The sequence below is a fragment of the Rhinoderma darwinii genome, chromosome 4 (assembly GCF_050947455.1).
Source record: "Rhinoderma darwinii isolate aRhiDar2 chromosome 4, aRhiDar2.hap1, whole genome shotgun sequence".
Taxonomy (NCBI): domain Eukaryota; kingdom Metazoa; phylum Chordata; class Amphibia; order Anura; family Rhinodermatidae; genus Rhinoderma; species Rhinoderma darwinii.
This window is the reverse complement of record NC_134690.1, coordinates 353,448,921-353,462,177: the sequence shown is the minus strand read 5'-3', so window position 1 is coordinate 353,462,177 and position 13,257 is coordinate 353,448,921. Positions and strand designations below refer to the sequence as shown.

The window sequence follows — 13,257 nt, the reverse complement described above, 5'->3', positions numbered from 1 at the left end:
CCAAGTGGGCGTGTATTAGGTGCGTACATCGGGGCGTTTTTAATACTTTCACTAGCTGGGCGTTCTGAAGAGAAGTATCATCCACTTCTCTTCAGAACGCCCAGCTTCTGGCAGTGCAGATCTGTGACGTCACTCACAGGTCCTGCATCGTATCGGCCACATCGGCTACAGTTGATTCTGCAGCAGCATCAGCGTTTGCAGGTAAGATCGACTTACCTGCAAACGCTGATGCTGCTGCAGAATCAACTGTAGCCTCTGGTGCCGATGTGGCCGTCACGATGCAGGACCTGTGAGTGACGTCACAGATCTGCACTGTCAGATGCTGGGCGTTCTGAAGAGAAGAGGATGTTACTTCTCTTCAGAGCGCCCAGCTAGTAAAAGTATTAAAAACGCCCCGATGTACGCACCTAATACACGCCCACTTGGACTTTTACTTTTAAACACACCCACTTGGACTTTTGCAAGCCTCATTTGCATAACTACAAAAATGGTCATAACTTGGCCAAAAATGCTCGTTTTTTAAAAATAAAAACGTTACTGTAATCTACATTGCAGCGCCTATCTGCTGCAATAGCAGATAGGGGTTGCAAAATCTGGTGACAGAGCCTCTTTAACTAAAAGGATTTTCTGTGGCACGCATGCAAATATCCTCAAGGTGGTTACTCACCGTTTATAATATTAGAGAATTGCATTATCCAAAATTTCATACTGTACTACCGCTACAGAATTCACTCCTGCTACAAGCAGAAATTATCTAAAGCTAAAGCAAACAGGCCCGCCGCCACCCGTAGCCAAAATATAAACTACATCAGTCTATACTGCGAGGAATTAGATTTCCCCATGGATTTTCTCACTAGCTCTGGATTACTGCCGCTTAAGGAATCAGCAATTTTGCTGTTCACAATATATTAGGAAATAGGAAATAATTCAACTCTCTAATATATTAGTCCTGGTTCCTAAAGCAGGCGATACAATGTCAGTCTATAGACTAAAGAACTGTTAAAGTTTTGTCTAGGGGCTCGAAAGAAAACGTCAGTGTAATGACAACACATTAATAAGCCGTATACTAAATATAATAAAACTTTAGCAAACTCATCCAAGGAAAACATTTTAAGCATAAAAATGAATGTTTCGGCTGCTCCACTTTCACTCAGAAGATTGCCTGCTGCAGACCAAGGACAATAAAGAACATATCAAAGAAAAGGGAAAAATAGTGTAGGATAAAAGGAAAAATAAATATATAAAAGTAAAAGAATCATACCTGACAGATTTTATATATAAAAGTAAAAGAATCATACCTGACAGATTTTCACAGGCGCTCCGGTTATCTGATGTTTGGTTATTTATGTAATCACAGGCATCAGGTGGAGATCCAGAGGGGCTTGCGTGTGTAAATCTTTCTTCATTAGGAACCAGCCTTTCATACATCAATGAATCTTCCACCTTGTTGCCTGGGCTGTCATTCTGTAAATCCCCTGTTCTGTTCTCTGGACTTAATCTTTTCAGAGACTGTGAGCTAAGTTGTGCAGATTGCCTGCTTTCAACTAAATGTTTCCTACCACTTTGAGTCTTGTCGATCTCTACGCGGTGTGTTCTCGCATCCTCAGAAGAAGCGATGGATGTGACCGGCATTTTTTGACTAATCTGGAAGGATGATGTCTCCCCATCTATTTTGTCAGGCTTATTTAAGCACTGAGTATCACTATTAGCTGGTACTACACAGCTGTCTGTCACATTGCTGTTTATTGCTGCCTGTCTGACTGAATGTGGGTCGGAAATAGAAAAGCTCTTTGTGGGCTGGGGAGATTTCCTCTGTGTAAGGCAATGTTCAATGCTTGAGTTGGCTGACATTTGGCGGCCCATGAAGATTGTTGCTGGATGATAGATTCTTCTTGACATGTCGGCGCTTGTGTTAATTTCTGCCTGTCGTGAAACTTGCGGCATCTGGAAAATAGAGGTTGTGGTGCTTTAAGAGAGAATTGAACGCTCAGAAATTGTTTTCTTTTCTCCTTGAAAATTGAATTTTTTCTCTCCCCAAAAGCAAGTATTAAAATGCTTTTAAGACGCTGGATAAAGATTCCATGCTATTGTATAAAGTACATTGTTTTGTTTTCTCACTTATGGAATACACACTAAAAATGTAGAGTAATGAAGAAGGAATTAATATTTTTTTTTATTATAACTCTACATTTGAAAAAAAAAAGTTTCAAATATCTCTCTCTCAATTGTGGTTAACTGTGGTACAAGGTAAGTTTTGCCACACCGAGAATGACTTGTCAATGCAGTTATGCCAGTCTAATGGTGGAATACCATTGAATGAAAGCTGCATTTCCAAAGTTCTCTCGCCATTCGCATTTGTGTGGGTAAAATGCAGCGTGGCCTCAGATTTAGCCACAGAAAAGTGCAGATTGAGCCCAGCAGGAAAATTCACCTTGATGGAGTATATGGAACAGACAACAAAGATGATACACCAGTCTTAATAAATTTGCCCCATAAAGGTTTTTGGCAGCTAAATTGCTGATACATCATTCCCTACAGACTTACACTGTGCAACCAAAAGACGCCAGAAAACCGCATCTGACAAAAGTTTCAGACTGTGACAGACTTGTATATGGCGCAACAAACTAATTCCAATAGGCCATCGATATTTGATCAGTGAGGGTCCGACTCCAGGGGATTACACGCGATGAAAAGTGAGTGCACTCTCAAACTCTATACATTTCCTGAAAGCCGACAACCTAACAATATTGCAGTTGTCTTTGTAATAAAAATTAAATGAACCCATAGATAATAGAAACTACGTTTTTTTAAAAATTGCAAATAGAGGACGCTTTCCTCCTTCCAAATGCCATGTGTCATCAGAAAAATGCACACCCTTGAGAAAGAGGGAGGTCCCCAAAAAACACAGACGTGCTGCTGCTACGCCCATTCCTCCTTTAGCAGCGTCTCCGCATGGAATTGAACTTTATGGAACAGACTGGTGTTTTATTAGACTTGACTGTGAAAATGTATTATTGCTGATTGTTCACTTTTCTTTGCTTGAATAATCGTATACAAAGAAAAAAGTATGAGTACCGTACATTTTTCTGATGATAGATTGCAGATGTCTAAGGCTACATTCACATGAGCGTATCAGAATCACACGCGTGAATCTGGTCCGTGTGTGTTGCGTTATGCATCAGTGTGCTTTGCGAGTGGCATGCGTTATTCACGCACTCGCAAGGCAATTTTTTATTTATTTTCAATCGAATTGATGCGCAAATCACGCAGCGCACACGGATGTGCAACCGTGTGCGGTTTTCACACACCCATAGACTTCAATAGGCGCCCAGGTGCGTGAAAACGCACCAATATAGGACATGCAGTGAGTTTCACACATGTATGAATGGCCCCATTGAAATCAATGGGTCCGTGTGCGGTGCGTGATTTCCATGCGCAGTACACGGACGTTATTCACGTTCGTGTGAATGGGCCCTTAATGTGCTGTTGGTAGCCATGTCCACCTTCAAGTAACTTTGTGACAAAAAATACATTAAAACATACATTTACACCTAAAACTCACATATAAACAGAGGTTTGCACACAAACACAACGTAAAAATAATAAACTCTGCACACCTTGGTCTATATATACCACAATCAACTACATCAACCAGAGCTTGTGCTCTCACAAACGCTGAAACAAAGGCCATCATCCACAAATGTCTTCAAACAAACAGCTACTGTGCTATTAAAATCGAAATTTTTTGGACAGCACATCGCATACCGTGTATAAAAATACAACATAATATTTTATACAAACAACCACCTTCATGCAACTTTGCATCAGTGATATTAAGCAGAAATTGCATGGAAATTTAAAATGGTTTTCCCATCAGAGACATTTATGACATATCCACAGGATAGGTCATAAATGTCAGACAGATGCGGGTCCCGCCGCGTGTAGTCTCTGCCGTCAGCCCATGAAAAGAGGAACCGGGAAATTAAAGTTTAAAACCGGACCATGAAATGGACTCTAGGGACATCGGGTGATATATTTCACCATCATATTCGCATGATCAAAAAAATAGTTTTTGATAGTCGCCATAAATAGTTTCCAACTAGTTCCACTAAAAAAATCTGTATTAGTTAACGCACTAGATTATGTTTAGGGATTTACGATTATTGGTTAGGGTTAGGCTTAGGCTGTGTTCACAATCAATGTACGTTTTTTTGCAGTGATTTTTCAAAATTGAAATTTGGGTTTATAATTTTCCAGTAAATATAATCGGAAAAACGAGTAGCAAGCAAAAAGGTCAACCCGCAAAACGGTCAATCTCGCAAATTATATTTTCACTGTGACGTATAAACATAGCCTCAGGCTCAATGCACACGATACGTATCACGTGTGGTTTTGCCGTGCGTATTTGTGCGAGTCAAATCCGCAGCGTAAAACAGGACCGTCAAAGTAAATGAGATTTCAGGATATCCCATGTACATGCAGCAGTTTTTTTCTGGACGTAAATTGACCTGCAGTGCGTATATTAAAATCTGGAGCATATCAAATCCGCAGGAGGTCAATTTACGTGCCGAAAAAAACTGCAGCATGTACATGGGATTTCCTGATATCTCGTTTACTTTGCTTGTACTGTATTATGCTGCGTATTTGACTCACACAAATACGCACGGCAAAGCCACACGTGATACGCATCGTGTGCATTGAGCCTGAGGCTATGTTCACACGTCACAGTCAAAATATAAATTTGCAAGAAACGAACGGGTTGACCTTTTTGCTTTCTACTTGTTTTTCAAATATGTTTACTGGAAAATTGTAAACCCAATAAAACACTTTATTTTAAAAAAAATAAATAAAAAATAAAATGTAAATTTGGAAAAGACGAACATTGATTGCGATTGTGAACACAGTCTAACCCTAACAAATAATCGTAAATCCCTAAACATAATCTATTGTGTTAACTAATACTGATTTTTTTTAGTGGAACTAGTTGGAAACTATTTATGGCAGCTATCAAAAACTATTTTTGATCATGCGAATAGGATAGTGAAATATATCACCCAATGTGGTAGAGCCCATCTGATGGTCCGGTTTCAAACTTTAATTTCCCGGTTCCTCTTTTCATGGACTGACGGCAGTTTCTACACGTGGAGGATGGTGGATGGGTCAGCGTCTCACTATGCCTGGTGCACCAGTAGTGAGACGCCGACCCATCCACCATCCTTCACGTGTAGCCATCAGTCAATGAAAAGAGGAACCGGGAAATTAAACTGATATATTGAACTACCATATTCGCATGATCAAAAATTGTTTGACATACCCTTTTCTATAAATGAATATATATAGTACAAGATAAGAGATTGTCTCAAGTCATGATTCGTGCTGTGCTATATACGGACTATCAGTGGGTTAAAATGCCTTTTCTGACGGATGTAAAACTTTTCCATCCATCAGAAATTTATTACACAATCCTCTTTAGTGATAATCGTTATTAATGACTGTAGCATGTAACGGGGGTCAGTGGATTTTACGATAAAGTTTGTGTGAGAACAGGATAGGGACAGTTTAAAATGTACAAACTCTATTGATGTTCGTGTGTGGTGCAAGTGCTTGGTGCAACTTATTTATCACCGTGAACTGGTAAACATCCAGGTCGTGGAGTCAATAAACGGCTTAATTAGAATCAGAACTAAAAAAAAAAAAGACAAAAAGGTGCCGGATCCAACACATGAGGGATACCAGCGGAGTGCGACAGAACCTATTGACTGTAATGGGTTTTATCGGGTTGTCGTCATGGCGTGTCAGACACTTTATCGTAATGAATAGCGCAGCATGCTGCGCTTCTTTTCCCGGCATTTTAGACGGAATCTGTGGCGGAGGCTCCTAACATCCTCCAACTTAGATGTGAACAAAGCCTAAAATGCTTACTTGGGCTGACCATTTATGCAAATAAATAAATAAATAAATACACATAGTGGGGGCAATTTCTTAAGTTTACGCCAGTCTTAATAGGAAACTAATAAATTTACATTTTAACAGTACGTGCCCCATTGAGTGAAATCTGGCACTGGCGTAGCTTTCCGCTATAAATTACACCAGTTCCTGGCTTAAATTATAGCAAATGCGTCAGGCTACGGTGGTCTTCCCTTCCGTGAAGCTCTACCCACCACTTTTTTTTAAAAGTGGTTAGGGCGCCAGAAACGGCCTAAAAGTATCAAATTGTGTGACTATTTAGTTGTTTGAAACTTTCGTGCGTAGTAAAGTAGTTAAATTCCCCCCGTGTGTGTAGATATCTATATCTTTTACAATTAAGGCTTCCTGCACACGGCCATAGCTATGTGCACGGTCTGCGATTACGTGTGTCATCCGTGGGCCGTTCCCGCAGTCATGGACCGTGCACACACAAGATGTGCATTAATTTCAATGAGCCCGGACCGCAATTGCAGACCGTATAGTGACATGTCCTATTTTTTGGGGCGTTCCGGGTAATTCACGGACCGTGGAAACCATAGACGTGTGTATTGACTCATAGGATAGCATGTGTTCTATACTATCATCAATTGCGGCTCTGCAATTGGAGATATTATACGGCCGCAAAACTACGGTCTTGATGTGAGGAGTGCATATTAGGCTTCTTTCACACTACCGTTACTATACGTTTACCTCTCTTCCGTCAGAGGAAGAGGGGATGGATACATTAAACAGAAAGCAACGGTTCCGTTAGAATTACCATTGATTTCAACACTAATTCTTTTGTTTCAGTTGCCTTCTATTTGTCTCCGTTCGCTAGGTTTCCGTTTTTTTAAACGGAAACAAAAGTGCAGTCTGCAGAACTTTTGTTTCCGTTCAAAAAACGGAAACCTAGCGAACAGACACAAACAGAAAGCAACTGACACAAAATAATTACCATTGAAACGAATGGTAATTCTAACGGAACCGCTGCTTTCCGTTTAATGTATCCATACCCTCTTCCTCTGACGGTAAGAGGTAAACGTATAGTAACGGTAGTGTGAACTTAGCCTTACACAAGTATTTACTTTTTCACACTAGACAGATTTGTTGATTGTGAAGTGGCTTCTAAACATTTACAGAGTCTGCAAGGAAAAGGTAAACTATATTCTGAATGTCAGATGAGGAAGAGGCCACATTTCCTAATAATATATATTATGAAGTTTAAAATATTCACAAGTACTACTAATTTATGTGATAACAATGGGTAACCTTTGCATAAACAACTACTTTTAGCTGCCGGAGCATTCCAGTAATAGCATGAAGTACTGTGGGCAGCAGTGGATCTGTCAGCAGAATACAGGGTATTTTACAATAGCCTGCAGTATGTAATCTCTTGACATGCAACAGGCTGAACTAAACTTAAGTTTTTGAGTTGCTGATGAGCGGATAGTGGAAAGTTTCAATTTCTCCGGAGCCCTGCGTGAATTGAATAACCCTTGCTCTTAATAGAAGAAGAGCGCTTTCTTCGTCACATCACAAGATAAAAAAAACGGCACGTTAAGATGTTGAGATTATTATATCTGGCCAAGACTCCTGCATGATTTATTTATATGCTAAGGTATTGGGCCCTAACTTCCCCATAGAGCAAGAAACTCAAACATTCAATAAAGAATCTGCCTATTTCTTTCATAGGGAGGAAAAGTCCCAGATTGGAAATGGTATGGCTCACTTGACGCTCCATTACCTTAAATCGACTAAGCCTCTAACATCAAACTTTGCTATGGGACCCCTGTGAATTCTAGTTAAAACCCGTTCCATCCTGAAAATATCTCCCAATAATATAATTACACTTTACACAGAGTTTTTAGCCTTAAAAATAATCCTACACATGCCGTAGCACCAGACATCTCACAGTAGTGTTTAGGACAACCTGAAACAATTCTTGTCTGTTTAAATGGATGGTGTGAAGTGTTGTTTTAGTACAATAGGACCACAGATAAGATGTAGCAATAGCGCTTGATTTGTAGGGGTAGTGCCACCAGGACAACCCCGGTCTATATGCACTATTAGGGCACATGTTTGGCTGGCTGCGACTTCCCCCGGCAAAATCAGCTGCTAGTCACTAACAGCACCCAGATTTATATCTCCCAGCCGAACCAGTCACAGAAAGCACACAGTGACTGTAAAATAATGCCAGTGCTGTGGGCTCCTTCTGCATCAGGCTGTTAGCCAATTTGGATACAGCTTGTTCATATGTAGGTTCCTGCCAGCAGAGGGTGCCCCAAGAGAATGCAGGAGCTGAGTACATGGGGAGACAGGAGTCCTTGCTCTGACTATTGGGCGTGTAGCGTGTGTGTATGTATGTATGTATATATATATATATATACACAAAAAAGAGAACGTGAAGCAGCACTCAAATAAAGTGAATTTATTCATCCAACATGGAACCACAACGTTTCACCTCCTCTATCAAGTTTGAAAATGCCTTCATAGAGGAGGTGAAACGTTGTGGTTCCATGTTGGATGAATAAATTCACTTTATTTGAGTGCTGCTTCACGTTCTCTTTTTTGGATATCCAACACATAAGGAGAGGTCACTCCTTTATTTTTGAAGCTTTGCACCAGCCTAGTCAGGCATTTGTTCACAGTGCTGCTCCAATCCTTTGCTTTTTTATATATACATACATACATATATATATATATATATACATATATATATATATATATATATATATATATATATATATATATATATATCTATCTGCTTAGGAAAGGAAAAAAATAATAATGGGAAGTCTGACCTGTGTGAGCCGCATCACATGAGGTTTTTCCTCCCAGCTCACGTAATGGTAATCACAGCAGCCCTCCCCTAAGTAGTAAAAATGATGTCCCCCAGTCACCCCACTTCCCAGTAGTCACAGCAGGCAGCTCAATCTAGTCCCCAACACCCTCCTCCCACTTCCCCAGGAGTTCATAGCAGACCCCCTCGTTTCTCGAGTAATAACAGGTGCCCCTCCACAGTAGAGGACTTGCTACCCTCCTAATAGTCAGAGCCAGTTCTCCTGTCTCCCCATGTACTCAACTCCTGCATTCTCCCGCGGGGCACCCTCTGCTGGCAGGATGCTACATACGAACAAGCTATTTCCGAATCTTCTAGCAAAGTCTTATGCAGAAGGAGCCCACAGCACTGGCATATTTGACCGTCACTGTGTACTTTCTGTGACTGGTTTGGCTGGGAGATATAAATCTGAATGTATATGTATGTATATATATATATATATATATATATATATATATATATATAAAAATTCTGTGTGCCTGCAATTGCCACTGGGGGAGCTTACTAAACTTCTGTATAGCTCCCATTGAACTCAATAAAATATCAGTATGCATAAGGGCGTATTCACACGTACCAGTTTTAAAATGTTTTTCCATCAGTTTTATGCCTTTGCGTTTCGCAAAGAACATAATTCTATGTAATTGCATTGATTAGTTTGAACGATGCCTTTTTTGTTGCGGTTTAAAAAAAGAACGCTCCATGTTCTTTTTTTACGTGTTTATTACCTGGTTAATTTGCCGTTTTAGCCCATTGACATGAATGGAGAAAACTGCAACCGCCTCAGAAAATGCATTGTGTTTAAATGTGCGGTTTTTGACTATTTTTCTAAATTAGCATAGGCAGTAATGTCATGAATGAATAATAAGCATTGAATAATAAATTAAAGAATTGCATATTAAAAACCGTAAAAAAACAACATGAAAAAACGCATACATTTATGTGCAGTTATTAAAAACACAAATTAACTGCAAAGTAAAAAAGCAACAATTTTAACAGAAACGAATACGGCTATGCAATGCGTAAAACTATGAGTTGTTACATACCGTTATGCTCCCCTAGTGGTGACTAAAGCCTGCCAACATTTTCCAACAGATATTGCTCACATCAGAATGGAGCAAAAAATATAAAAACGAACACTATTGTATATTGTCAATAGAACTGTTCCACTTATGGATGTATAATAATAGAAGGCAACATGTCCAGTGTGCGGGTGGTATTGGAGATCTATTGCATATGTTATGGATCTCTCTTTATTGCTCAGTTTTGGCAGGAAATGAAAAGTTGTATTGATGAGTTACATAAGATAAATCTACCATTGTAGCCAGTAATATGGATTTTGGGTAGTAGTAAATTCAAAGTGAACCGACTAGGGAGCATTAAAAGATTATTCCCACCTACGAAATTTATGGTATATCCACGGAATATCTTATAAATGTGTGATTTATGAGGGTCCCAGCTCTGGGACCCACATCGCTGACAAGAACATGGCTTAGCCAACGCCTGGTGAGACGGCCGGCCGCCTCACCTTGCAGGACGGGGGTCTGGTAATAGGTGCAGGTTCCAGAGCTCAGACCAGTATCTATCACATGGATATGCTATAAATCTCTTAGATGAACATACCGCTTTAACTTCTTCCCGCACTATGACGTCACTGTACATCATGGTGCGGGGGGAAGTATGAAATGGGCTCACGGCCTTGTGTATTAGAGGACAGGTTCAGAAATAACTCGGATTGCAGCCATTTAACTACTTGGATGCCACGGTCAATAGCGACTGTAGCATCTAAGCCGTTAGACAGAAGGGGGGGGTCTAATGAAGGTCTCCAGGTCCGCCATCTTGGTGATCCTATTGATGAGCTTAACGGGATTCAGTGAACAGTTTTACAACTAGAATTACATTAGTATTGCAGTGTATGGTACCAGCGATCTAATGATCGCTAGTTCAATTCTCCTAGGGGGACAAAAAAAAATAAGCTTTCCCATTTTTATTCTAAACTAAAGTTAAAAAAAAGGAAACACATAATTGGTATTGCTGCGTCCATAAATGTCCTTCCCGACATTTGACGTATCCACGCGTCATAGCGGGGTAGGGGAAGTATGGAACAGGCTCACGGAGTGAACCCGCTCCATACGATGCGGGTGTCGGCTGTATGTTACAGCCGATACTTCACAGTAACGAAAAGGATCACGTTCGAGCGTGATACCGCTCGTTTAACCCATTAAATGCCGCGGTCGATAGCAACCGCGGCATTTAAATCCCAGGGCTTAATAGAAGCCTGTCAGAGAGATGATATACTGCAATACATTGGTATTGCAGTATATCGTGCAAGCGATCCAACGATCACTGGTTGAAGTCCCCTTGGGGGACTAATAAAAAAAAAGTGTAAAAAATTTGTAAAATAAAGTTTTGTTTTTTTATGTAAAAAAAAAAATTAAAAATTGAAAGTTAAAAAAAAAAAAACCTTTTCCCCCTAGAACAAAGTAAAAAAATAAACATAATTGGTATCGTAATCCGTAAAAGTCTGAACTATTACAATATATCATTATTTAACCCGCACGATGTACACGTAAAAAATAAATAAATTATAAACGCCAGAATGTCTATTTTTTGGTCACCTCATCTACCACAAAAAATGGAATAGAAAGTGATGAAAACGTCGCATGAACCCCAAAATGGTATCATTAAAAACTACAGCTTATCCCGCAAAAAGCCCTCATACCACTTAATCGACAGAAAAAAAAACAAAAAAAAACTTATGGCTCTCGGAATTTAGCGACACAAAATAAATTTAATGTTTTACACTTAGTTTTTTACTTGTAAAAGTAGTAAAATATAGAAAAAACTATATATATTTGGTATCGCCGTAATAGTATTGACCCGCACAACAAAAGTTAACATGTTGTTTTAATTGCAGAGTGAATTCCGTAAAAACAAAGTGCAAAAAACAATGGAGGAATCGCTGTTTTTTTCATTTTCTACCCCACAAATAATTTTTTTCTCATTTCCTAGTGCATTATATGGCACAATAAATGATGCTACGAAAAACTACAACTCGTCCCGCAAAAATCAAACCCTCATAGGACTAGATCGACGGAAAAATAAAATAGTTATGGCTTTTGGAAGGTGGGGAGGAAAAAACTAAAAATTTTAATCTGAAAATTGTTTACGACGGGAAGGGGTTAATATAATGTTAACCCCTTCCCGCTCCTTGACGTACTATTACGTCATGGCAGCTGTATCGTTCGCGCTCCATGACGTAATAGTACGTCACGGGAGTAACGGCCGTTTCGGCCGTCCTCCCGACACATACAGGAGCTGTGACGCTGCTGTCTTGTTCAGCAGCTGTCACAGCTCCTACAGCGGGGACCGATCGCTGTGTCCCCGCTGATTAACCCCTTAAAAGCCGCGTTCTATAGAGATCGCGGCTTTTTAGGGGTTAAGCTGCCTTCGCCGGCCTGCTACGCGATAGCGGCCGGCGATGGTGACTATGGCAACCGGACACCAAACAATGGCGTCCGGCTATGCCATAGACGGAAGCCTAGTGGGTCCTGACAACGTCAGGACCCACTATGCTTGCTGTCAGTGAGTAGCTGACAGTTCTAATACACTGCACTACGCATGTAGTGCAGTGTATTAGAATAGCGATCAGGGCCTCCTGCCCTCAAGTCCCCTAGTGGGACAAAGTAATAAAGTAAAAAAAAAGTTAAAAAAAGATGTGTAAAAATAAGAAAATAAAAGTTTTAAAAGTAATAAAAGTAAAAGTCCCACTTTTTCCCTTATCAGTCCTTTATTATTAATAAAAATATATAAACAAACAAATAAACTATACATAATTGGTATCGCCGCGTCCGTAACGGCCTGAACTACAAAATTATTTTGTTATTTATCCCGCACGGTGAACGCCGTAAAAAAAAATATTAATAAACCGTACCACAATCACAATTGTTTGGTCACTTCACCTCCCAAAAAATGGAATAAAAAGAGATCAAAAAGTCGCATGTACCTAAAAATGGTCCTGATGGAAAAAACAGTTCGTTACGCAAAAAATAAGTCCTCGCACGGCTTTATTGATTGAAAAATAAAAACGTTCTGGCTCTTAGAATAAGGTAACACAAAAAGTGAATGATTGTTTACAAAACGTATTTTATTGTGCAAACGCCATAAGACATAAAAAAAAACTATAAACATCTGGTATCGCCGTGATCGTATTGCCCCGCAGAATAAAGTTAATATATCATTTATAGCGCACGGTGAACGCTGTAAAAAAAAAAGTATACAAAAACAATAGTAGAATTGCTGTTTATTAGTCACCACGCCACCTAAAAATGGAATAAAAACTGATCAAAAAGCCGCATGCACCCCATGAAAACTACAATGGATTCCTCAAGGGGTCTAGTTTCCAAATTGGGGTCACTTTTGGGGGGTTTCCAAAGTTTTGGCACCACAAGACCTCTTCAAACCGGACATGGTGC

General features: G+C 39.8%; 1 protein-coding gene across 2 annotated transcripts in view; it reads right to left on the bottom strand.

The window, feature by feature from the left end:
• The window catches only part of KIZ (kizuna centrosomal protein), a 126,773-nt gene that overhangs the window by 98,632 nt on the left and 14,884 nt on the right, over nt 1–13,257 (bottom strand). For both annotated transcript variants that reach the window (XM_075862978.1, XM_075862979.1), the window contains exon 4: nt 1,299–1,944. In XM_075862978.1, the coding sequence (XP_075719093.1) occupies nt 1,299–1,944 (646 nt within the window). The remainder of the gene's footprint in view (nt 1–1,298; nt 1,945–13,257) is intronic.